This window comes from Coturnix japonica, chromosome 1 (genome assembly GCF_054131305.1).
Source record: "Coturnix japonica strain WE chromosome 1, WE-NBRP24, whole genome shotgun sequence".
NCBI lineage: Eukaryota > Metazoa > Chordata > Aves > Galliformes > Phasianidae > Coturnix > Coturnix japonica.
In genome coordinates, this window is record NC_140663.1 from 53106789 (window position 1) to 53133573 (window position 26785).

Consider the following 26785-nt stretch of genomic DNA (forward strand, 5'->3'; position numbering starts at 1 on the left):
ATGTAAACTTAAGAACCAGACCCCTGTATTTTTGGAAGCTGTGGAGGGTGTGTGGGTTGCATGATTAGGACCAAGGTTCAGTGCCCAGTGAATCATTGCTCAATAGCAAGCCAGGAAACTCTCTTGGGGGATGTGCTTGACTGTTCCCAGTCCATCATGTTCCTTGTCGGTGTTCTTATCAGGATTTGGGTGGCTTTGGTGTAAATGAAAAGAGAATTTGAAGCCCAGAAAATTTGGAAAAGCAAAGGCGTGATTGCTGGTTTATTTGTTCAAAGGGGTTGAGAAGCAGCTGACCTAGTAGAGCTTCACTGAAAAACCCAAGAAAATCATTTGGGGACTGAGAAAGGGCTTACAGAATAGCAATGTGGTTGGTTTGTGCTCACAGCTGGATCCTGCTAAGAACACTTTTTCTTGGGAGTAAAAGGCCTCCCTCTCCCACCTTTCTCTCTACCTTTCAGACCTGTAGACTTGTTCCACTGAAATATTTGTTAACTTTTTGTACGTGTAATTTCTGAAGGGTGATATGAATTTTTCTGGGCACTTTTAAGAGTTTCATTAAACGTTTATGTCTCTTAGAAAAGGAACACTGTGTAAAGGTGGTGGATTTTTTGTTTTTAATTACAGAATTATAACATCCGTGGGTTGTTATTTTGGGCTTTTTTGTTGTTGGTTTGTTTTGAAAAGTAGAATCTAAGAAATAACTATTCTGAGGAGGTTAAAGTTTCCCTCAGAGAAATGGAGGCAGTTTGTATAAGTTTGGTGACAGTTGATACTCAAGTGAGACAATTAGTGCTCAGAAAGGCTTCATGTCTCCGTTGTATGGCTTCGTTGAAGATTTTTATTTATGCGGTTGTTTTTAACCTGATTTTGTTTTGGGTGTGTGTCTCCTTAAATTATGTAACACTTGGTTTTCTTGTTGCTGTGAAATCAAGACATTATTTGTTCAATTGTGTGAAATGTTCAAGGGAATAAATTCCAAACAACCTTCAGGTTTCTGAGTTTTTCTTTGTCACCCCCCCCCTCCTCCTTCCACTAGTCGCAGGTTAGGAATGCTGTGGGGGATAAGTGTTTGGGGGAGAGTGAAATGAATAGATCTAGCAAGCTTGAATAGTCTTCCAAAGACATTCTGGGGAGCTGCATGGCACGTGTAACTGCAGAGTACTACAGAGACTTACAAGGGCTGTTATGCTCTGGCAGACACAGGCTAAATTAAATGTTAATTTTATTTTTTCTTTTGCTGCCATGTTGTGGTTTGCTCAACGTGCAGGGCATACATTGCCCAGACAGCATTACATAGTTCTGTAGAAAAGCTGTTAAGGACCCCCATGCTAAATGTCTTACTGTTTTGTTGTAGAAATGCTTGCAGTGTTGTGGCTTTGTGGATTTTTGTTGATTTGAGAGCTTGTTCAGTGTGCCTTGTTGCAGTTCTCTCTGTAAATAGGGCAGTGAAATAAATCTGTGAGGGGAGAGGAGGGAGAGGAAAAGTGTGAGCGAGTGTAAGCCAACACTGAGGAACAGGGAGGCATAGCCTTTGCATCTGGTGTGACAGGTAAGCTTTTTGGCAGGATTTGTTTCCTCTTGTATGCAGAGCTGCAGCTGTGATATGGGACATTAGAAGCAGTGGAAGGGCGTAAAATGAGGAAATGTGGAGCCTTGTAGCCAAATCCAGTGTCTTATGTTCCAGCTGGATGGCTCTTTCCTCTCAGGGCAGTGGCACGAGGAGATGATCTTCATTCCTCAAAACCACTGATAGACTGTTTTGTTATGTTATCCCCATGGCCAACATGTGGAGCAGTATCGTAGTTCTGAGCTACATTTTCCTCTTCTCAACGGTATAGCAGATGAGTCTGCATTAGAGAATAATTCTGTCTTATCTCACATGCTTTCTCATGCTCCCTACCACACCACAAGCAACTTAGAGTGTGGAAAAGCAGTTACCCTTTGGGCATCTAATTGTGAAACATATGGGTTGATTTGCCCTGCGTAGTTACGTTTAAGTAGTAGAGTGTAGAACTACAACATGAAACACCAATTCTGCTACATCTAAGATTTTCTTCTGTGCAGGAAAGCACCAACTCAAAAGTCATTTTGTGTTAAAGACACCCTAGTTAGTTTGTGAAACAAATTTTAACATACATTTTTCTCTTCACCACCACCCTTCCTCCTCCCTCCCATTCCAACCTAAGATTTACCTGAAAATTATTGACTCTAGAGGAAACTCTATCCCGTAAATAAAGCCCCAAGTAACACACTGTGTCAAATATGATGATTTTTAACCTCTGTTCTGCAATGAAATGGCTTGAAAATGAGGAAGAAAAGTAGGTTTGGGCTGCGCCAAGGTCTTGCTGAGTCTAAATGCTTCTTGCCTGTAGTCCTGTAAAGAGAAAACATTGATTTTTCAGAATATGCTATTCTAGAGTCATGACTCACACAGTCTGTAACTAACATCCATCACTGTTGAGAGTCTTTAGCATTTTTTAGGACTTATAGTAGTTGTAGCAGTTGTTAAATAGATTAAAAACGATCTCTGTCTTACAGATAAGGTAGGCAGGCATATGTACTTCTTTGTAGTTACCATTCTTACTTTTGGTCACCAAATAAATAAACCATGGAAGATCTTACGTGGATGCTAACTTACTTCTGTTTATTTATAAAGCTGAAAACAAAGGATTCAACTTCATTATATAACTGGTTCTGTATTAAAGACAAGTTTTAAAACAATGTATTATAACTGTGTTTGTAAATGACTTTAATACATTTGAGGTGCTGACTCATTAACACAGCACAGAAGTCTGTGAGAAATGTGGATGTTTCATTCCCTTAAGAAACAGATCAGTTCAGTTGTAGGTAAACTAGTTAGCCTTTGCAGGAGTTTAGGAACTTCACTGTAAGAGTTAAGCCTTAAGGAATACTAAGGTATTTTCCACCATGCATCCAAAACCATTTTGGTACCAGTTTTGTCAAGAGAAACGTTGGCATAGACCTTTTGCTTTGTAACACCCACCACTAGGGTAGTGTAGAAAGCCTATTGTGTACAAGTTTTTGTATGTTAGACTTCATTTCTTCATCTCATAAGGTAGAAAGTAATGTTGACATTTTCCTCTAATTTTCTGTAACAACGGTGAGAACACATGAGGTACTTTGAAAATAGTATGAGTCCATACATGTCCATCTCCGCACCAATTAAAACCATTCAGTAATCCAGTAATGACTTAACCGTCTGCTTATGGGCGGCAGCGTGAAATACTAAGACATGCAGTTCGTATTGTATCTTCAAATAGAAAAGGAAAACAAGGGGAGGAAAAGAAAATTAAAAACCCAAACAAACAGAAAACAAGCAAATTACCCAAGGCAACAACAAAAATGGAAAATATTTGAAGAGAAGGAATGGATACCACAGAGTCAACAGTGAACCCATTCTCCTGCTTCTGTGAAGTATATTTATGGAAGAAGGTGGAATAGCAGTTGATGAGCTGATCACGGGGATGTAGAGCTTAGCTTAGGCTTTCCAAAGAAAACAGGGCAGATGCTCTTTAAGGATGAGACAGCACTTGGGTGCTTTGTTTAGTTACTTACATCTTCTCTCAAAAATGTATGTTTAGTCTGACATTTCCCCTGCTGCTGTCATCCCAAAAGTCTGTGTTTTCTTTCTTTGGAAAATTTCATAACTGTCCTATATGCTGTTACAGAAGTTTGTCTGATTGCCCTGGGGGTAGCAGTGTTCAAAAATAGGACTTTTTCTACCCAAGAGATGTTTCAGATGCTTTCAGACTTTGGTAACTCAATGATTAAATCATCAGAATTGATATGTTAGCTATCTTTAATCAGGTATGTGTCTTTTGGAATATGTCCTGGATGTTGAATACACCTAGATATACCTATACAGCAGAACTTGGTTAGGTTCAAAAAAACTACCAGTAAGGTATGAAGCTCTGGATTGCTTGGAACATTCTGTTGCTTTGCAAGTTAAGCAAGAGTATGTGGGATAAATGCAGACACTAAGAAATGAGAGAACAAATGCTGACGTTTTCTGGAGAGTATAGAATTTAGGACAAGTATTCCCCAGTATATTTTCCTTTAACCACAGGCTTCAAATTTGAGTCTTTTCCATTTGCAGCACTTCGTCTTCTTGGAGAAAAGAAAAAAGAAATTTAAATGAGAATGTGGTTATTATCTAAATATATCCTGAGATCCGGTAATTATGAAAATCTGCAATAAATTGCAACAGAAGAGAGAGCGGTTAGCTCAGTAGTTGAAAGAAGATATCCATTTGGAAGCTATCTTTTAAAACTGATCACAGTTGGAATGGGAAACTGAAAACAGTATTCCAGACGTTTTTATTTTATATGATAAAATTTCTAGTTCCTGGTTATTTTGTTCTTTAATGATGAAAACATTTTCTGGGATCCAAACTGGGATTGGGAGAGCAGATTTGGAAAAAAAAAGGAAATAACAGAAAGGACAAGGTAGGCATGATTTGTATTGATAGGCTCCTCAAGTGCTGTCAGATGGAAGCGTCCCTGGTTCAGTGTTGTGTTATGTGCACACTGGGAACCACCGTGTCTGATGCTTCCTGCTGAGATAAGGGATTCCAGAGGGCTGCTAGGCATGAGTGGTGAGAGATGGATGCCATGGTGAATAAGCTCTCTGAAGTCTTGTTATAGAGAAGGTATCTGTCTTTCTTAACATAAAAGTGATTGCTGTTTGGCTTATTTTTGGATTATCAACTCTTAGATGTTAACTTCTAATGAACTTTATGGTACAAAGAATGTATTTCACATTAAAAATGGGGAAAAGTCGGAGCCAAAGTCAAGGTGATTTTAGCATAGAATGTGGCCTTTCTCTCCCATCCTATTTCTCCCAGCCAGTTTCCGGGTGTGCTTTATCCTAGGTGGCCCTTTGAGGTAACATGCCTTTAATAGCTTCCAGGACAAAATTTACGCCTGCAAAGTGATGTTATCTTTAGCTAGATTATCCTTCAGGGCTCTTCAGCCTTCCCACACTCAGCTTCTTTCAGGAAATAGAAACAAGGCCATGCAACAAGTGATAGAGCTGATCAAAACACTTGGAGAGAGCTCAGGTGTCCCAGATGTTCCAAGAAGGGAAAACGATAGGTCATCACTGATTTGCCAATATTCCTGGATGATGGACTCACACCCATAATTAACTAAAGAATAAAAGCCCAACTCTGTTCCTTGTTTGAGCAGAAGTAAAAAACTAAGCTGTGCAGGTGATAGGATTCTGTACCAGAAGAGATGCGTTAAGAAGAGTGAAGCTTAGCGGTTGTTCACTGGGTCTTAGATTAGGTGACCTAATAACCTCCTTTCCCCTGTTCCTTTTCTCCTCCCACTGTCTGCAACTCTGGATTCTTTCCAGGAGTCCAGAAATACATTCCTGGATTGTTCTATACTCCTGCTGTAGTGAGGACAGCTTTTCTGTATTGAATTGTCTCTTGAGCTTTAAACTTCCATTACACAATAACACAGCTTCATGCATCTACCTATGAAGAACACCACGTATTTCTCAGGCATAATTTGATGGTATTGAAGTTGCAGGTGAATTCTGACTTGCTTTCAAGACAAAAGTAAAGATGACCTGGAAATAAAACTGATTGATTATACTCCCGTCTGCCGGCTTCTCCTGGAAGTGAAGAAAGGAAAGATTGATCAAATCCACAGCTGTTTTGCTCCTGCTTTGCCACTGTTGTAGGAAGCAACCTTTTGACAGTGTCTGTTTTGGCAGCTCTTAGAGCCTATTTTAATCACACTCTGTGGAAGCAGGTGGAAAATGCTGCTGCCTCAATAAGATAGATTTCATTCTGTAGTCAGTCCAGTTCACTTTTGTAATTATGAAGAGAATGGGTCCCATGTTTTCTGACAGTATCTGAGATATGAAGAAGTTAATTGTGGCTGGAAGTTGTAGAATGCGTGGAAGAGGCCTTTTATCCTTATATCCTCACGTTTGTTTCTAGAGTATCTGTTTCAGAGTTCCTTGCATATTTTATCTGACAGTTTTTCCTGCACATGGTAGTGGTTTTGAGGTCCTGGTTCTGTAATAACTCTGTTGGGTATCTCTGCATTAGAGGGTATTTAAGTCAAACTACTTTTTTTTCTACTTACATTAATCTCCCTGTTTCTCTGTTTAGTCCCCCAGTTTGCTAGGAAGAATTGCTTCAGTGACAGTATGGAGACTGAGATTTGAAGCAGTATTAGAGGTCCCAGACATATTTTTTTAGACAATTAAGTTACTTATTACTTAGTATTAAGAGTTGGTGAGTGTGCATTACAGACAAATTTCAGTTGTGTTGTCTTCAGGTTTGAGCTCATTTTCAATCCTGTGCACGGCCATTGGATAACTTACTTGTGGATTTCTGGCTACGTCTCTAAAGAAGTCAGTTGCACAATTAAATGAGATGTCTTAATTGACTTACTGTTTCTGTATGTATAGCATCCAACAGCATGCCTCAGTACTAAGCATTCTGTTTTAGAGCACACTGTGCTGAGCACTGTGAGCATCTCATAGGAGGTCCCTTTGCTCAACCTGCTCATGCGAACCACATAATCACGACCCTTGGTATCTGGTGTGTTTTAACCCCTTTCTTATTTCAAAGTCTTTTGTCTTGACTTAAAGTGAAGCTGAGAGGAAAGTGTTAGAGTTGGGCGTTCTGGATTCTGTTTCTGGCACTGCCACTAATCTGTTGTGAGACTGACTTGCTGGTATTTAATCTATGTGCCCAGACTTGTGTGATGCCTATGTGGTACTTATCTACTTCCAAAATTGGTTTGTTTTAATACGCTAAGACTTGTAACGCATTCTGAGGCCCTAAGATGAGAGCTGAAGAAAAGAAAAGAGCTAGTTAATGGAATAGAAGAGGGCCAGGGTGAAACTTCTGAGAAAAAAATGAAACTCAATCTGACATTAAAAACCCATGGAAAATGAGATGCCAAAAATGCTCTTAGAGCTCATTTGTGTTCTTCTGTATACCTCATTGATAGTGTTTGTTGGACTGCAAGCAAAGTTCAGAAACCTTATCCTCCAAGATCTTTCATACAAATTAATGGCATTGGAATTTGAGAACATTCAGCGTTTCTGACTGTGTTCACTGCATTTCTTCGAACTGCTACAGAAGAGTTCCCATTTTCCATCTCTGTGTTTTGTTGTGATATGCAGTTGTATCCATAGCAGTTGTTTTATCTGACATAGCTGTGTTCTCAAACAACTCTGTGGAGATAGCAGGAATCGAAGAGTTTGGAAAAGAGGATTGAATACAAACAGATAGTATTTCAGATTATAAAAATACAAGATATGTGAAGTCCAGAACGGAGGTTTATTTCTAAGAAATGTATAAATTCATTCCCTCTGTTATATGTCTGTCTTGGTAGATTCTTTTGAGTTGCTGCTCCTCCCCAAGGCTCCATCTGAGCCTGTGCAAAATGCTGGCTCCACACTTGACATTTACCGTAGAGAGCTTGCAGTCTTGCCAGGTTTGACTAAGAAAAGGAAGTGCAGAGGTACTGCATGAGTCATGAACAATAAATTGGAGGAAAATAACAGAGAAGTGCATTGGGCAAGGCAGGTAGTTTCCCTTTGGGGAAAAAGTCGTTGTTCTCAAATCCCCAATTTTGTCCTGTGTGTGTTTGTCCCATGTTAGGGAGTAACCCTGGCAAGATTTCATCTGGTTCACAAATTTATCTGTAGCTTTCATAGGACAAAGAACTACTAAGGAAAAAAAACAGAAATGGGATCCTCTCCCAGCAGGAGATTCTTGAACCTTACAATAGTCCCCAAAGCTGCTGAAATCAAGTCAGAGGAAAGGATGCATTCAGACTCCAGGAGCAGTTTGGTGTAGGAATGTTATCTCTGATGGCACCATTTTCTGTACAGGATGCAGGCAATGTCAGGGCTGAGATAAATAAAGGATTCTGGCAGCTTTCATGCAACAGCAACAGCTATGTGGCCTGTCCTGTTAGGGAAAACAGTTCCCTTTGGATGATCTATGTAACATTCATGGCCCATTGCTCTTCCAAAATAAAGGTCTGGATTTTAAAATGTGTCCTATTTTGGATGTTGTTTGTGAATTTTCAGCTGATCTGTTGGTTGCATCAGAAGCTGTTCTTGGCTTTCAGGTGTCTCCCCTCCCTGCCCAGTAATACAGAGGTTTTTTTCTGGCATATGCAGCTTCATCATCTCCTTTTCTCTCAGTTGTGACCAGTTTCAGTCATTTGGCTCTGGGCCCTGATGCTCTGACAAGGTGGAATGTCAGATAACGAATGATGAATGTATTCTGCAGCTATTTCCCACTGGCAGGCAGCAAACAAGTCTGCAAATACAACATGATGTTTGAGAGAAGCCTTTCTCCTCTGGAGCAACCCTTAGAATCATAGAATCACAGAATCATTAAGACTGGAAAAGACTTCAAAGATCATTTAGTCCAACTGTCCACTTGCCACCAATATGGCCCAATAAATCATGTCCCTTAGTGCAGTATCTATCTTTTCCTTATGCACCTCCAGGCACGGTGACTCCACCACCTCCCTTAGCCACCCAGTCCAATACCCCACCACTCTTTCTGAGAAGAAATTCTTCCCAATATCCCACCCACTGCACGCAGCATCATATACGTTTGGAAAAAGTGAGGGTGGGGCAGCTTCAGATTTCTTTGTGCCAGTTTAATTTTCTTTTGTGGCTTTAAATGAATGATGAACTCTTTAGCATAACATGGACAAATTGTTCATCTTCTTGCAATGTTAAGTATACCTATAACTCTTACCTTTGTCCCTTAGGTAGGTTTGTGAACCATAATGCTTTTCCCTTTGGTGGCTGATGGCTTCATGGTATAGGCAGGTGGCTGTCAGCATTTCTTCTATTTACATTGGGTAACAATGACAGCAGCTTTGCAATTAGTCAGGTTAGCCTCTATGGCACCTTTTAGAAACAAAACCAAGTCTTGTACACAAAGCGTGTCTATTTAGACCAAGGTTTTAGAAATCCCTTGCTGAAGTTAGTTGACATCCTAGTGGACATCCTGGTTTGAGTACACTCTTTTGCCTTAAAGTGTATGTAGATTTCTCTTTTTTTATTTCTTCTTCCATCATTCCATTTTTTTCTAACATAGTTTTATTGATTGGTTTGCTCATACTTACACTTTGTACTGTGAGGTAATTGGTTTGATGCTCTTTGTACAGTTTATAGTGGTACTGTGAGTCTTCGTGATTAGAAGGCTGGTGATCCTTTGTTTTTATTGAATAACATGCCTAGAAGTTTAAACACCCCAGTGCAAAGCATATAAAGAGATATCAGCTTGATTTTCAGTCCTCTTTTGCCTCAGTGTTATTGCTGCTAATCTTTCTCCCCAATCCAGATACTGTATCAATGAAATGAGCGTCTCTTTTATATATACAGATGTTCCATTCATATAGTTTAATCATATGGAATGATTTTTTAGTATTTCTTGTTTCCAACTTTGAAAAGGCTGACAAGAAAAAAAAGGTTAAGATAGAAAATCAGAGGAGTGAGAGAACATCAGATGGTGGAAAAGTTATCTTTGTTTTTGTTTGCTTTTATCACTTCTTTCACTGGTGCATGTCGCAGCTATGTTGGGGGCTGCATCGGAAGAGAACAAGTTAAAGGCAGCTTGTGAAAGGATATTCCTATGGAAACAGCTGAACCCAGTTGAGTGCTGTATTATGTATAAAGACTTCCAAGTAGAAAAGCTCTCGTTTTTTGCTGATTTTGTGAATTCTTTAGTTGTTTTCTCTCACCTCGATGCTCTTCCATTACCCAGAGTCCTTGGTTTTCCCCTGTCAGCCAGAACTGGCAGAGCAGTATTCCAGGTCATTTCTCCCATTACTGTGAACTCAGGGCTGGAGAATGTAACACAGATTATAAAAATAGATTTGGCTGAGGTGGTATCACCATGTAGAGAGAATGAAATGAAGCATGAATCCCAGCTGAGGAGACAGATCAGTTCCACTAAACTTTGAAAGTACTAATACAACATAAGGCTTAGCAGCAGGAAACGATGGAGACCGCAGTCTCCCTGGAAATAGATGGTGATGCTCCCGCCTTCCACCTGAGCAAGCAGCTGGGGTTCACACCGTAAAGAAGCTCAGTAGTTACAGCCCAGGGGCACAGCAGCCACTTGCCCACATTACAGAAGGGTTTGGTGGCACCAAGTAAGAGAGCAAGATTGTCCTGACAGTTGTCTTCATGAGATTTTATCTTTCCGGAGAAGGACTGAGCGATTAATGCCTCTAGTTATGGCAAGGCTTATGTAGTCTTTAGTGTGAGAGGCTAACGTGTTCCTGGGTGATTGCCCTGAAAAAGGGATGTAATAGGAATAAACCGAGAAACTGCAAAGAATGGAGAGAAAAAACAAAAGTTCTCTTGGGGGTCAAAAAGAGGGAAGGTAAAGTAAATGCTAAGAAAGCTCAAGCTGGGTTGGGTTGTGCAAAGGTAAGGAAGGAGAGCATTCTCTAGTCTAATGAGATGGGAAAACAGAATTGGGTCCGCAGACAAGGAGTCTGACATTGAGTGCAGTCTTAGATACAGCCAGGAGAGCAAGTGAATAGAAAAGGAGAAAAGGAGATCTGAACAGGTACACGTCAGTTAATGTAAACAGTAGATAAAACTTCTTTGAGTGAGTAAATAAAGACTTCAAATTCTGCAATGAAGTCCTTTGAGCTCATGAAGGTAAGTGGTATAAAATGCAACATGGATTCACCAAAACCACACCTAACTACCCTGACAGCTCTCACTGATGAAGTAATCAAGCCTCCAGCAGAAAATGCAGCACATCCAAAGACTGGACTTCAGTAACGTACCTGAAAGTGACCATGTGGAAATAAGCTGGATAAAATGAGGGAGAAGTGGATAAAGTGTCAAGTAGTAGAGGAGCTGGCTTAAATGGGAGTTCAGCAATTTTATTCAAAAAGGAAGTAGTAGAGTTGGGTAACACCTACAGACTGTGGATCTGGGGACTGATCTTTGCAATGCTTTTGCTAAGAATATTGACCAACAAGGAGAAATCTGCTAATGAAGCTCGCTGCTGAGGCAACATTTCCAGCTTTCATCAGTGCAGAGGTGGAGAGGCATGCCATACACTGAGAACTGCAAAATGATGCGGACTATAATATTAAAAATAGACATGTAATACTAGAAAGTACCAGGTCATGCACGCACCAAGAAAGTGTTGACAATTTTAGCTGCCAGCAAGGTGCTTATCGTTTGAAAGCAGAGAAGGAGAAAGATCTGAGTATCAGTCAATAAATAAAGCTCCCAGTATTATGTGGCATATAAATAGGCAAATGTGTTCTCAGGGTGTATCAGATGAGAGATTTCTGGCAGGGTTGTATGTTAATGCTGATAATACCTCATCTGGAAAGCTGTGCATAATTCAGATCATGCAGGTTTTGGAAAGATTAATCCAAACAGGGACAGGTGTGGAGACCTGGGGGATGATCAGTGCACTGAAGAGCTTATCTCATGAGAGGAAGGCTTGGTTTGTTTAGTGTAGCAAAACAGAACCTAGGAAAGATTAGGCTCTGTAAATGGTAAGCTGGGTAAACAGTGGCTCCCTGTTAAAATACTAAGATTTAAAGAAGAGATGGATGAGTGTAGGTTAGAGTTTAATTAACTGAGCATCACAGTGAACAAAGCTTCTGTGTACTTTTCTCCAGCTGTCTGGCTCATGTGCGCTTACAGTCCTCTGGTTTTCCTGATGCTGGGGTTGTGAACATCTCACTTTGATTTTTTGCTGTGGTTCATTTCATAGCAAACTCTCATGAAAAAATAAATGGATTCATGTCTAAATAAAAGTTTGAAATACCAGTGCAAGCAGGTCTTTTCATTCCCTCCTTCCCCCTCTCCTTCAAGTATTTGTCATATTTTCTCGCTTTCTATAGCTCTACCTGGCTTGACTGGTAGCTGTTTTAACATTATGCAGCAGGCTTGCCCCATAGCATTCCTACCTTGTCTCAGAGAACATGTCCAGCCTGCGGCCAGACAGTGCAGACTCCATTGCATCTCTAGGTTCTCACAGCTAAATCATCTCTCAACTAGGACATGTTAAGTTCTTTTTAGCATCTGTTATCCCAAAACACTCAGATTCCCTTTTGCAGTCTGGCTCCCAGCAGGTTCTGCCAGTAGTGGCGAACAGGATAATGACGTAAGGTATTCTCTTGCTTTCTTTACCTCCCTCTGCCTCGTACCCTATTTCTCCCAATTGCTCCATTTCCTCAGAAACTGCAGTTCTGACTGTTGCATTTATTGTTCATTCACTGACTTATTCTTTAGGTCCTAATGTCAATGGGCTGGAAGAGCCCAGCCTTGCTAAGCGGTTACGTGGCACTCCTGAGAGAATTGAGCTGGAGAATTACCGACTGTCATTGCAGCGGGAAGAGGAACTGGAAGAAGTTCCTGAAGAGACACTAGCAGAGCATAACCTGAGCAGTGTGTTGGACAAAGGAGCAGAGGAGGATGTGCCCAGCAGGTCAGTACACTTGTCCATGAGCTTTTGATATCCATCTCAACAATTGCCTGTTGCTCACTCGGTTATTGAGGTATTGAGTATTATTTTTAACACACTGTTGACCAGGTTGCTTTTCCTAAAGTTCCTGAAAACATTCCACGTGTGCATGTCGTTATTTTATGCTGTAATTTCTTCTCAGTAGCTTTCTGCCATTCTTAGAAGGTAACTGTGGTACCACAGAGACGTGAAGTTCAGTCCTAAGTTGGAAAAGAATTTCAGAATGTATTCATTCATTTATTTAGACAAATGATTCTTTTGAGAAAACAGAACATGGATTCAAATGGAAGAGAGTTCCAAAATTATCTTTTTTTTTCTTTTTTTTTCCTTCTTTCTTTTTTACATCACAATTCAACAGCGTTTTTAGCTAAAAAACTCAAGCTTGGCGCACACGTAATCCTGACAGAGTGCTGATGCAAAGCCTAGAGATCTTAGTTACGAAGAGGTGCTTATGGCTGTTAAAAAGTATGTTACACCTTCACAAGTGGTGTGAAAATATCCAAGTATTTGCAGGTATAACTGATGGAAATAGTTGTTGCAGGAGGCACTGAGAGAATATTTGATGAAGAATATCTTGCACTTTTTTTTAATTCTAAGTCTCTTGTCAGGGCTTTTGAATCACTGTAACAATAACAGCCTTACATTTTCAGCTTTCATTCTGTCCATCAGTCTTCTTGAAATAAACTCAGACAGTGCAGTTACTGGTTTCCTAAGGCTTAGATACTAGAAACGTATTCTAAGCATACATTGTCAAAACAAAAAGAAAAGTTGCATTTGTGCATGTGAAATTGAATTGGTGTGGTAAAGAATGCAGATATGTGCATTAGAATGCATATAGGTAGTAAGAAATATAAATTTGAAGAGGAAGCATCTAAAAATGGGCGACTGCTAATAGCCTGAGCTCTGCCAGTCTAGACAGAGAACGTGTAGATTTGGACTCATGAAAGTGTAGCTTAATAGAAGTGTTTAGGAACTGCTGATAATTTGTATAGCAGTTTTCTCCAAAGCCTAAGTAATACTTTACAATTAATTTCTTTACATATTCTTTTCTTTGGGAGATGCTATTCTGACATATTTTACACAATTGAGAACTTTGGTCTGGTTGAGTAATCATGAGAGAATTCAAAGGCAGATGCAAACTCTGTTTGCCTTATTGATCCCTCCTTTAGCTCCCAAATCAGGCCTACAAATTATATCAGCAGGACAGTTGAGGCATTAATAATAGTGTGGGGTTTGTGGTCCATTGTGTTCACAGATCTAAACCAAAATTCAGTAGTATGGAGCCCTATTATTATTTGTCACGATTCCAGTAAATCAGGACTTGGTGGTTGTGTTCAGCAAATGGGAGATTTCTAAAGGAGAAGAATTAGTTTAAAAAGTGGAACTGATCATTGGAGAATGTTCTAGATGCTGTAGCTCTCTGTTGTGTTTCTGCTTGGCTGTATCAACTGCCTGGTATTTCACAGAAGGAAGGGAAGGAAAAAGAAGTCTCAGCGCTTTTTCAACAACCAAAGGAAAAAACAATGATTCCTGCAGCAAGCGAACCAGAGCCCTGATTTGATCATTGTCATTGTCTGTGCAGAGCCGCAGGGTTCAGAGCAGGCTGAGGAAATGCAGGACTTTTTGTTCCTTCCATGTCTTAAGGAGTAAGGGATTGAGCTTCAAGGTTCACCTGGATATGAACTCCAAATCAGAGACAGTGCCATTGGGTGTGCAGCTTCCCTACATGTGTATGCGCACGTGCTCATGAGCATACACATTGCAGAGAAGATTACAGAACATTGTATTCTAAGGGCATTTTTTCAATGCAGAGTTAATGTTTTATCAACTCCTCAAGAGACCAAAATTGTCTAAGCAGCCACGCTCTGACTATGCAGCATTTGAGAAAATTCTTTACATGCCTTACTCATTGTCTTAAGCTTGCAGTAATGCGCCATAAGTCATCTGCTCTTGTGGTGTGATCCACTGTCACGGTGACCTTTCGAAGGAGCGTGACAGGACAGTGCATGTGGTGTTGGCCTGTGTCACAGAATCAGGTTGGAAGGGATCTCTAAGCCCACCCAGCCCCAACCCTCTGCCATGGGCAGGGCTGCCACCCAGCAGTTCAGCTGCCCAGGACTCCATCCAGCCTGGCCCTGAACACTCCAGGGATGGGGCACCCACAGCTTCTCTGAGCAGCTGTGCCAGGGCCTCACTGCCCTCTGAGTGAGGAATGGAGTATGGCAAAGGAATGGAAGAGGTTCACTTCCACAGTTCAAGTTCCTTTCCACTGCACTGCATCTGTATAGGAGCATCTCTTCAAAGGGCTATGCACCTGGTTATAGAATTCCATAAAGTAGCCAACTTTACTTTACTGTTTGACCTCCACTTTATAAGAAAGAAAAAAAAAAAAAAAAAGGAAAGAAAAAAGAAGTGTCACCTGTTGAATTATTTCTTGTGGCACATAATCAGCAAGCTGAAAGGAATGCCCATTATACCAGGCCATCCCACTGCTCTTTCAGATTCTCATTTCTCAGTATTCAAAGGTCAAACAAAAAGTAGGTTATAAATAAAAGCCAAGGAAGGTAAAGTGAGCTGTGTGGTAAAGAATGCATGTCGTCAATATTACATGAGATAAGCAGGCTGGTTGAAGAGCTTGTCCCACTCAGCAGTCATGGTAACAGTTGCAGCAGCAGTAAACCTCGCTGACAGCCCATGAACAAGCCAACATGCAGCACCTGTCAGGTTTATTTCCATACTAAAGGGCAGGAAAGTGTGCTGCTAATCGGGGAGCAGGGAGGATGGAAACATCACTTATCTCTGTGAGCATACCTGTGTAAAGCTGTTGGAATATGCTCCATTCTCCTGGAATATACATAGAGTCCATGGCATGCAGCTGTGTTTAGAATGTGAAAAAAGAGACAGCCCATTAAAAATAAGTATGAATAAGAAAATGTTATGTGTAGGGAAATGAATTACAGCAGCAGTACAAGTTATATTTTCTAGACCTGAATGCAAATTTTACTTCCATAAGGAACCAGCAGCAGCAGAATGCTGCTCCCAAGGGATTCACCTAAATTTTAGCCATAGTAGCTTTGTCCTTTGAATGAAGTGAATTTGAGCCAATTAAGATTTATATGGGAAACATCCAACTGCTGCTCTAGTAAAAATAATTCTTTTCTAACAATGTTCTATTAAGGAAAGATAAAGGAAGAATACTTTATCACCATGTAGATTCATTCTCTGAGGGCAATATGGTTTACATTTGTTTTCCATTGACATGCGACCATCTTCCCAGTATCTCTAGGGAGTCCGGCATGTAAGAATGAGCTAGATGTAGTGTCACTGTATAGATGACAGTTCTATAGACAATTTCTTGTCCCTGCTGCCTATACAGAAGAGCTGCTAGAATCAAAGAGAGATGCCTACTAAAGAGCACTAATGGTTTATTGTTTTGCATGTTTTAGACTTCACTGTGAGAATAATGAGCTCATCGTTGTAATTATCCTTATACTGCTTCCTATGGTTTCTTGTCCTGTACTCTGTACTTAATTGGATACATATGATAATTCTGTTTCCCTCTGCAAATTTGTGTGTGACACTGAGCTGAGTGGTGCAGTTGACATGCTAGAGGGAAGAGATGCCATCCAGAGAGACCTGGACAGGCTTGACAGCTGGACCCAGGATAGCTGGGGAGAGCGTGTAGTGACAGAATGAGGGGAAATAATTTCAGATTGGAAGAGGGTAGATTTGAACTAGATATTAGGAACAAATCCTTTACTGTGAGGGTGGTGAGACACTGGAACAGGCTGCACAATGAGGCTGTGGATGTCCCCTCCCTGGAGACTTTCAGGGCCAGGTTGGATGGGGCTTTGAGCAACCTGGTCTAGAGAGAGGTGTCCCTGCCTGTAGCAAGGGGAGGTTGGAACTAAATGATTGAACAGTCCCTTCCAACCCAAACCATTCTATGATTCTGTTCAGAAAAGTGAGGAAGGTTGGATTTTTTCTCCAGCTTTCCTTAGCTCTCACATGCTGTATCCTTTGGCATCTGATAGTTGTGTTGTGTATTCTTCATAAAGTCTTCTGTAGTTGTCCCCAGCAAGTGCCAAAAACATCTTGGCTATCCAAAACGCTTGCAGAAGCTGCCACTATCAAAAGATGTGACCTTCTACATTATGATACTGCCAAGCACTCTTGCACCAGTTTATCCAAAGCAATGTGGTATTAGGAAGGTCACTTCTCTCCACTGTGTGATCATGCACTGTAATAATGAATACTGCACAAATATTTGGGCATGGCTTCACGAGCACTTTAATGTCACCTTGTTTAGAAGGACCATACTGCAGGCCACACGTGGTGCTGTCACTGAAAATGCCCGTGAAATATTGAAAGCAGAAAACTAGTATTATTGTTTCCATTGTGTGTATCAGACTTTTATGTATTTAAATGGCTTGTATGACTTGTCAGTGATCCAGGGCTGATCTGGAAAACATTTACTAGTGGTTTGTTTATTTATTTATTTATTTATTTATTAAACTTTTACAGTAGTTCAGAGTCTGAGATGGAGGAGGAAGATGAAGATGAAGATGATGAACTGCTGCTGCCTCAGCAACCCCCTTCAGACTTGGGAGGTGTCCCATGGAAAGAGGCTGTGCGCATCCATGCCTTATTGAAGGGGAAGAGTGAAGAAGAGATTGAGGCTGAGGAAAATCATGAGTATGATGACAAAGAAGAAGATGAGGAAGAGGAGGACGATGAGGAGTATGAAGAGGAGTCTAGCGAAGGTTAGACACATTGATTTGTACTTTTTTTCCACTAGGCAACAGGGAAGACAGGGCTGTGTACTTCTTGTTCTGCAGAATGAGCCTTGGAAAACTTTCTTTCTCCTTTCACTTTTTTATTACTTTGGTTTTTGAGGGTGTTACTGTCGAGGGAAGCTTTAAGGTGGCCATTCTGGATACAGAAAGAACCCCACGGAGTGCTTGCAGTGCTAGTACCAGCGAGTATGCTGTCCATACACCATGCCAACATGTGCAACTCAAAGCTTTGTGACAATGTATTGTTTTATCGTTATTTATTATTTTTATTGGGAATTGGAATTGAATGGGTTCTTTGTTCCTCGATGGCAAGAACTGGAAGCACTGTGACGGCAGTGTTGTCGGTGCTGTGAGGTACTTCACTCAAGGGGTAGTGCCCTAGCTGACAGCAGAACATCCCAGAAGAATCTGCTTTTAGCTCTCCTTTGTTAAAGGACAACCTTGAGAAGTTCAGAGAGCTCAGAGGATTCTTGTTTTCACTCTGAAGGATTTCTGTGGAAAATCTTAGGGAAAGACTCTCTCCCCTGTGTGTTTGTCTCAGTAATCAAAATGCAGTTTGTGCTAAGAACAGACATGTTCAGCATTTCACCACCATTCCAGTTTTCTCACTGATTTTGTCTTTGTCTTTATACTTCCATTTCCCTTCTGTGAAGACTGGTAGACTCCAAAGAGCTTCTTCACAAAGGGCTTTGTCTACTTACTGCAACACTGGTCCTGTTATTTTAGGTCTTAGTGGTCGTTTTGCTCATCAGGTCAGCAGGTTGCTTGCCTGTGTTTTAAACGTAGCAGCTGTGAAAGTCAGAACTGCTTTTTTAATGTGGTAACATGCATGTTTAGTGTCCGCTAGAATCTTGGTGAGCTCAGACAAATGGGTTTGCTTTTTTGAGCAGTTTTCCTGCTACACACAGTAGGAATAAGGGGTCTCGGTGGATTTCCAGTCAGTCTTTCTTTCTGATGCTGTCCTTCCTCTTTCTTTCCTTCTTTCTCTTTCTCTCTCTCCATTGCTTATGTGTGTACACACATGTGTCTGATGTGATATGTGGATGTGTGGTTCCCTCTGCTGTAGAGGGGGAGTATTGCCCTTGGGAGAAAGAGCTGCAGCAAGGCCTCTGGCTTCAACGTCTCTCAGATGAAGAGGACACGGGTACATTTAAAGGTACCCATATGCTATTTCCACTTCCCCTAAGTATGGGGGAATGTTTTAAAGAGCAGGTCCCACATGAGAAGATTCTGTGTTTTACGTAATTACTTTACAAGCTTTCTAAATATCGATTTGATGGCAGTTGTTACCTTTATCTCCTGATTAAAACTCTGTGCCCCAGTCCTGACATTGGCACTGGTTCTAGGTTAAAAATATAAAGTTGCCCAGTACTAGAGAGTATCCAGAAAGCCTGGGCAATTTGTGACTGTAACGTGCATGAACAATGACCCCCCACCTATTTAGGAGCTTCAGGTTTGGTCTATACACACACAGACATACTGCATGCCTATGCAATATGTCAGACACATGAGACACATCCAAAGTACTGCGATTGTGTGAGCAAACTTGCATTTTTTGTTATTGTCCTTTGTGAATGAGTGTTTGTGGGGACAGTCTATTGGGAAGCTAATCAAGTGATGGAAATCCCTCAGTTATTTCCATCATATAATGTGCGTAAGATGAACCTGACATTCCTATCTAACTAGTTGTGCTGTTTTCCATAATGCATTTTGTTGCAGTTTATTTCTGATGGTTGTTTTTTGTTTTTTTGAAGCACTTGGTCCTAATAGCTTGTTAATCCCTTAGTCCCTCAATGTGGTTCATTAGAGCCAGAATTCAAAAGAGGAGAACCCAAGTGCCTTACTGCAGGTAAGAGGGCATTACCCCATCAGCTAACTGCCTATTTTGCACCATATGGTTGTAACAGCAATAGCTTAGCTTCAGTTATGTTATGTTTTTTTTTCCAAATTAACTTTTCTGGTTTAAGAATGAGAAGTATTAGTAAGATGGCTGAAGAGCATAAATGAAGATGTTGTAGCTGCTACTGTTCTCTAGACCTGGATTCCAAGGAGTCGATTAGTGAGTGGTTCCATTTAAAGTTAAGCATCCAGACTGCTTGCTTCTTAGAAGGTGCTGCAGTGGGCCTGGAGGGGAAAGCTGCCTTTCCATATGTAAGTGGAATTAACATCCAGCTTCCTGTAGAACTTTTAGCAGGCAGTCTTGAAAGAGGGCTACACCAAGTGTCTCTTGGAATTCTCAAGCATTTAGATCTCAAGGAGGTTTCAGGTTTCCCTCTCAGCCAAGCAGCACTCCTGCACAGTTGGCCGTGCTGTTTCAACTGCTATTAATTTACTGGGATAGGTGAAAAGGACCTACATCCTAAGTGGGACAGGCCCAGGCCTCTCTTTGGAGGCTTGTGGGGGTAACTGAAGGTGTATTATGCTAGTCTAAATCCCAGAGCAATCCATTTAAAACATAGAGATCACGTGGGACCTGCTCTTTTCTAGCCCTGCTGAGTGACTATATACTTCTCAGCCATTGCTGGCAAACCTAAACCGTTTAACACAAAATTTTGTTTGGCGATGCAAATGCTAACTCTACTCATCTTGGGGCCTGCATGTGAGTGCTTTGGTCTGCAGTGAGAAAAGCCCAGACCTCTGTCCCTGCAAGATGTCCCGTAGTTTGTGCTGGTTGATAAGAAAGCTCTCTGATGAGGTTACAGTCCTTGGCTAAACTGCTAATTCTGTTCTGCATTTGAGTTTGTGCATCTGACCCCTTTTCCTCTTTAATAACCAACAGGTAATTCTGTCCTTCCTGCAGTTCCTTCTGCCTGTTTCTTCTGCAGTTTTGATGCCAAATGTCACACACAGTCATTTCAGAAACGGAAGTCTCAAACACTGTGTCATTTCTGGGGAAAACATGGCTGGGAAAGAGGACCTTTGTTAAAACAAGACAGCAGGAAATGATGAGTGCAACTTGTAAACTCTGCTGATGTTTCTTGTTTCCTTCAAGCACTAGTCCACAACATAAAAACCTAATTGTTTTTGAGGCTTTGAACTGCTGAAACAGTGTTGGCCCTACGTAGGGGTAATCAGCTGTTTTCAAAATTGACTTACTGCTTATGAAGTAAGTGGCATTTTACTTTACAGAAAGGATCATTTGCTTCTGAAGACCACTACAGAAGACACTGAACACCTTGTTTCCTATAGAACAAGTTGGGTTTTTTATGAGTAAATAAAACCTGAACTATAGTCCCATAACCGACAGCAACAGAGGTAGGGTCTGTCAATACGATATGCAGCAGGTTAGATGTTTCCAACACGGGTGTTCTGCAGCAGTTAAGCAGTTTGCTTATCAGTTGCTTCAGTAGTGTGCCCATTGTTTTCTTTGACTATCCATATCTGAGTGTTATGTAGGCAGATAATTGGGGAGTAATGCAATCTACTTTAAACAAATTCATTTCTGTAACAGGAAGTCTCTTCTGAGGAAGTGGAGACACTGTTAAGTCATAATGAAAATACCGATATTCTTTTTAGAAAAAGAGTTGTACCCTTTGAACAAGCCTTTCAGTGCAAAGTAGCAGGATTGCACAATCTACTATTTTAAGTGTGCACGCACAGCCACACGCATGAGAGACTCTGAGACCCATCATGTAATTTAATTCACAGGGAGATACTATCCAGCATAAATAGGCGCACTTAACCTAATAGTAGGGCTTGAAAGAGCTTTTGTTTTGGTGCCTCAAGCTACAGTGCAGACTGTCCCTTAAAAGCAAGATGTCTTTGGCAATAATCATGAAGAATAGGCTGAAGGAGCTGGAAATTTCTGCTGCATTGGTATTTATGTATCTGTTGGACACCCAGGGAATGTCTTTCATTTCAGTGAAGCTGCTTGCAATAGACATAATCTGCAATGACGGTTTTGATAGCATCTCTTTGCCTCTAGAATGGCACTGCTGAACTTTGGTGGGGAGTCTGAAGAGCTCTGTGTTAGTATATGTGTGCACACACAATGCTGAACTTTTTCTGTCTTGCAAACTGTCTTAGCCAGTAATACCTTCTTTTCTTTTTCTTATTTCCTTTCCTATGATGTGTTACCTTTCCTTTCCACTGTTGTCCCATCTCTTCCTCCCTGTCTTTCATTCCCCCCTGACTGCATCCCGGTATGCCATCCCCTCCTCCATCTGCTAGCTGGAAACCTTAGGCTGCAGCAGATTGTAAATCCGGTTGATCCTCTGGAGATTCTGGCAGATGTGCACTGGACACACATCCGTGAAAAAGAGGAGGAGGAAAAAATGGTCCCAGCCTCCAAGTCCTCCACCTCCAGAGGTAATCTTCCCTTGCCCTGCACCGATAGTTCCTAGATCACAGCTGCAGCTGTTTAACCCTCTTGCTTCTGTGCCCTTCAAGAGCAGTGGACAGCAGGGACAGCTGTGATCCAAAGGAACTGCTTTCTGAAATTACACTTGGTTAAACTTTTTGCTTTTCAGGTCAGTGTGTACTTAAAATGAGTGCTTTCTCAGCCCTGTGTTGGTGTGACTTCTGACCTGTTCTGACTCCATAGAATTCTTCCTCACTGTACAGAGTATTGGTAATCAGGTCCTGGTAACTGACTTCAGGGGTAGCAGTGCTTTCTGTGGCAGCAAGAACTCTGCCTCTTCAGAGAAAGTGAAAGGGTTATATTGTGTACCTGCTACAGCAAAGATCAGAGTTGGCTTCTGTATTGAGCCTATTTCTCCACAGCTGTTTTTCAAATTGTGTAACTGCATCTAGTATCACTGCTGAATGGTGGAGTTCCAAAGGCTTGCGTATCTCACCATGGGTTGTTTTGACTCCCTGTACTGAACACTGGACAGTATATCTATTTTGTAAAGTGAGGTGTGAGCTTTTTGAATTGCCGGTTGCTTAAAGGAAAACTCTGAAAGGGGAATATGCTAACAGTCTAGGAGTCTTAAGAACACCTTCTGTGAGTCCCTGCAGCCCTTATTCTAGACTGCATAACAGTGCGTCTTAAGGTAAGTATGTTGTAGGTGCTTCACCTGTGCAGAAGGCTGAGCTTAGTTAAAACTAGCAATGCTGTTACTGAGTGGCCGTCTTCTATCAGAGTCTTGTAACTACTATGGAAGAATTGCAGGGGGAGTAAGTATGTTGTGAGAAGGAATGCCTTTCACAGGAAATATGAGATTAAGCTCATGACCCATCTGTATTACAGAGCCCAGGGCTTTACTTCATCTTGCCTGATCACATTCCATTCCAGATAATGATCTTTTCCTCATATTTGTAGATGGCTTTTCCTTTGTTGTTTTTTGAAATCATGATCCAACTTGATACACGGTTCCAGTTCAGTTCAGCTACACTTACAGTTGCAGTTTGCAGGATGCATTGGGATTTTCTGGTGTGAAAACAGCTCCCTGCAAGTAAGAAGCTTGCAGTGTTCCGCACTCTGTAATATTCAGTATTACTAGAGCTCTTGCTTTAAGAACAATGAGTGAAAAAAATCAACATATTTTCATAAGTTTACCACAACTGAGTTTGCTTCAGCTTCAGTTTTTGAATTCTTTCTGTTGACATTTTATAATTCCACTTTACTATACTGTACACCTGCCAGCAAAATAGAGGGAAGCCTGCATTGATCCTTCCAAGTTGATTGTGGTCTTTCCAGCTTCTCTTGGGAAGTAGCAACAATAATATTTCCTTCTCTTCCCTTCAAATTATGCCAAAGCAGGAAAACCTCGATCAGTAGATGAGTGCCTTCAGTTACACTCAGATACAGTACAGGTAGCTTGGTTATTTTTCAAGGGCTGTCACAGAGCACTCGTGGGTAGGTTCTAAGCTTTCCATCTTAGTTCAGCAGGCGAACTTGTCCCTGGCTGAACTGAGCTATGAGGTGCTGGGAGAGCTTACCAGGGCAGCAGTGGTGGAGGGGTTTATTCTGAAGGCTGGTGGCGCACAGAAGCCCCTACCACTGCACTGTAGTGCTCTTCCTCATCCGCTGGCCTTCAAACACGGGCAGCTCAGTTTCCTCAGCTGTGGGTTTCCTTCCTGTACAAAGTTTCAGGTGAAGCACAGCAGCAGCAACCTGCGGGTCAGATGCTGCATTTTTCTCACCATGTATTTCCTCTAACATGGCGTAGCCTAAAGATTTGGCCCTTGACATTTGTCTGATATCTCAATTTTAATCCCAAGCCTAGAATCGGTTGTTTAACATCTCACAGGTTTTGTTCCTGTATTTCTCAGCGAAGACTCTCCCATTGTCACACTTCTGATTTAGCTGCTTACTGATGGTCTCATTTTGACTTCTTATAATTTGTTGTTTTTTAAATTCAGCATCCGACCTTCCCTCCGTACGCCATGAGGCGGTACAGGCGTGGCTGGAGACGGTCCCTGGAGGTAGTTTGGTGATGTTAAATGTATTCCAATGCACAATAACCCTGCCCGTCTCTTCTCCATGCCTTCAGCAGCTGAGCTGGTACTTTAACCCTGGACTTACAGCCCTATCGCTACTGCATGATGGGAAGTGGAGGGAGGGAGGGGAGTGTGCATGCACACCTTGCTCAGACAGCCTGTTCCTGCATGAACTCAATGTTTGTTGTAACCCTTCTGAAGGGAGGCCAGACAGGTTATCTTTGGTATAACAAGGGAGGAATCTAGTGGAGTGTTTCAGTTCTCTTTGTAAACTGAAAAATAGACTAGGTATTATTCTCCCAGCTCCTTGACTAAAGGAACACAGGGCTTTCTTGCAGTCAAAATATTAAGAGGATGAAGATTAATGGTGCTGGAAGCAATAGGAGTTATCTGTAGCAGCTGCAAACTAGCTATCTGATGAAGAAGACAAGGAAGATTAAGGTTGAAGGTGGGATCTTTAAGAATAATGATGGCTGTTGGCTTTGGCTTGGGGATCCATATATGTAGGCAAGCCTCAGCAAAGCTGAAGGATGGTTGGCGGAGCTCCATTGCTTTTGTTGTGCAGTCATCTAGACTATTACAAAACTGATGATTGTGGGACTAGAGTTAAGAGAATAGATTTGTGTAAGCAGTGCAAGTATCTAAACGAGTGGAACAGAAGTAGTTATGGATACGTAGTGGATCTACTGCTAAGCTGCTTTGGCACATCAGAATAGCTAGCTCATCTATACACCTTTGCTTCTGTTGCTGCTTTGACAAGAGAGCAGTGGTTTACAAGATAGCTGCACACTGTGCAGCCTGCTCCTGGCTGCTAGCTGGTACAAGCAAAGTGCTGATCCCAGTTTCTGGCTGCCATAGTGTGTAGCTTCTGAGTTATTGTGTGACAGCTTTTGGCCTCTTGCTTTTTATCCTAACTGCGTATACGTATATGCACAATATATGTATAATATAACCGACCACCTGCAAGTTCTCCGTATCCCTCAAAATGGGATCCCCCTTGCTCCAAGTCGTTCCTTGTCTGTGCATCCATAATCTTCGCTTGAGGTTTGTATACCAACCTATTTATGAGCTGATTTTCTCTTCTCCTTCCAACACTCCCTGTGTGTATTGTGTCCCCTCGTGGTTTCTGTATCTGAAGATAGATGTGTACATAGCGGAATCAGATCTTCCTAACATCAGGTTACATTCCTATGGGTTTTGGTTAAGATTACTCACATTTGCTGTTATCATAAAGACATCCCATGACATTATTATTCCCCAAACAACATGGCCTAGTGCATACTTCATCAACAATCAGACACAATTGCTTTTGTTCAGTACATTTATATATGCCATCCTGGGAAATCCAGCCTTTGCTGCATGACTCAGTCTCCTATGTTCTAACTCTGTAAGATTATGTATTTTATAAGCCTGTGATGTAAGTGAATAGGCCAGTGTCTTATGACAAGTAAGCACAATTGCCTTTTCACAGTAGCTGACAGAAAATAAATTAACACATATGTTTGTCTGTCATAATACTGCAGAGGGGAAAAGCATAGAAAAAATACTTTGTGGAAGAGGTTGAACGAGGAAGACAAACACTCCACTGAAGGCTTTATTTTGAGACTAGTAAAAAACTGAAAAAGAGGAGAGACTGTAAGACCTCAGTTTTAGGAAGGGTTGGTTTATTCTCTGGATTGTCATAGTTGATAATGGTAATGTATCTGTGGTCACAAATGCCCAATCTTCAGAGGCAAATGAAAAGATCAGTCTCAGCTATCTGACTCCGAAGAAAGATGGCACAATGTGATCCACAGCCACAGGGCTAAAATTCTTTGTCATCCAGAACTGGGGGAATGCATCCGGACTCCTACTGGAAACAGCCTCCAGCTCTACTGTGGGAAACTGCCGGGAGCCCTCCTAGAAAGTACAGTGTGATGCCACGAGCAGGTCCAGAGGCTTGCAATGTGTAGTTTATCATAACAGAGTGATCAAGAATCATCATTGTAGGACTGGGTGCTGTGTGTATAGTTAGCAAACATTGTGCATGATGACACATGCTGACTGAGTAAGCATTTGCAATAGGTGGCTATATAACAGAGCTAAATGACCTGCTGCACAAAGCTAAAAATGTCCTTCATTGACTCTACTGTGAAAAATCTGGAAGTGCTTCTTTATATTTAAATGATGTTTGAAATATATGGCATTCCATGAAAATGCTTAATGAAGAAAATCCTAGTAAAACATTCATAGCATTAGAGATGGGTCAGGGTGTTGTGGGTTGTGGGTTTTTTTGTAGTTGTTGTTGGGTCTTCTTTTGTGGGGTTGTTTTATTCTTGTTAGTTTGTCTTTAAGTTATCTTAATATTGAATATTTATGAAATGTAGACCTTGTAGCTTGGTCTTCTCTTTTCTTGTGACTAAATACTGCTACATTTGCCAGTGTCAAATGCCAAAGAGAGCCACGGCTGCCCAGAGTTTAACAGTTTCCACATGCAATAAAGTTCAGTCCTAGTGCTAGACTACTAATCTCTGACATACCTCCACAAAAGCCCGTTTCAGTTTCTACGTGCATAGTTGTGGTACACTGTGAGATTTCAGTTTTCACCTAATACACGTGTGCTATGAAGTGATAGTGATTTACTGGAAAAACAGTAAACTTAATGCTGGTTTGGTGGCCTCTCAGTACCCTTCTTGTTGAATTTTTTTCAGAAGGCCTTCTTCTCAGATAAGTCCTGGCAGCTTTCACTGCAAATGCCTTACAGAATCCCAAAGGGCAGGCATTCCTTTCTTTCTTGGAGGCTGAAAGTATCGTTTCACATTATGTCCTTCTAGCCGACACACTTCAGAATTTCTTTTCTGGCAGTAGTAAATAAACATGTCTACTATTGTTTCAGTTTAATGTATGCACTTTTCACTGTATAGATGTTCTTCTTTTCTCTAAATATTGGAATATATTCTAGCTTCCTGTGAAGATAATGGTGTGGAGGATGAGCTGGGCACAGAGCCTGCAGACACTGAAGGGCAGGCGGGTGAAGAGGGAGACACTGGTGCAGAGCTGGATGATGGTAGGGTATCTCTATGCATCTTGTGAGCCTCTT

The 26785-nt window shown here is 41.3% G+C and overlaps 1 protein-coding gene across 50 annotated transcripts in view; it reads left to right on the plus strand.

Annotated features, from left to right (window-relative positions):
* MICAL3 (microtubule associated monooxygenase, calponin and LIM domain containing 3) overlaps nt 1-26785 on the plus strand; it is a 166115-nt gene that overhangs the window by 106673 nt on the left and 32657 nt on the right. For 22 of the 50 annotated variants that reach the window (XM_015864896.3, XM_085520391.1, XM_085520396.1 and 19 more), the window contains 7 exons: nt 12295-12490; nt 17051-17289; nt 18389-18478; nt 19109-19171; nt 21493-21630; nt 23629-23691; nt 26648-26752. In XM_015864896.3, coding sequence (XP_015720382.2) covers nt 12295-12490; nt 17051-17289; nt 18389-18478; nt 19109-19171; nt 21493-21630; nt 23629-23691; nt 26648-26752 — 894 coding nt within the window. The remainder of the gene's footprint in view (nt 1-12294; nt 12491-17050; nt 17290-18388; nt 18479-19108; nt 19172-21492; nt 21631-23628; nt 23692-26647; nt 26753-26785) is intronic. The other 28 variants (XM_085520566.1, XM_032443715.2, XM_085520494.1 and 25 more) reach the window with 11 other exon arrangements.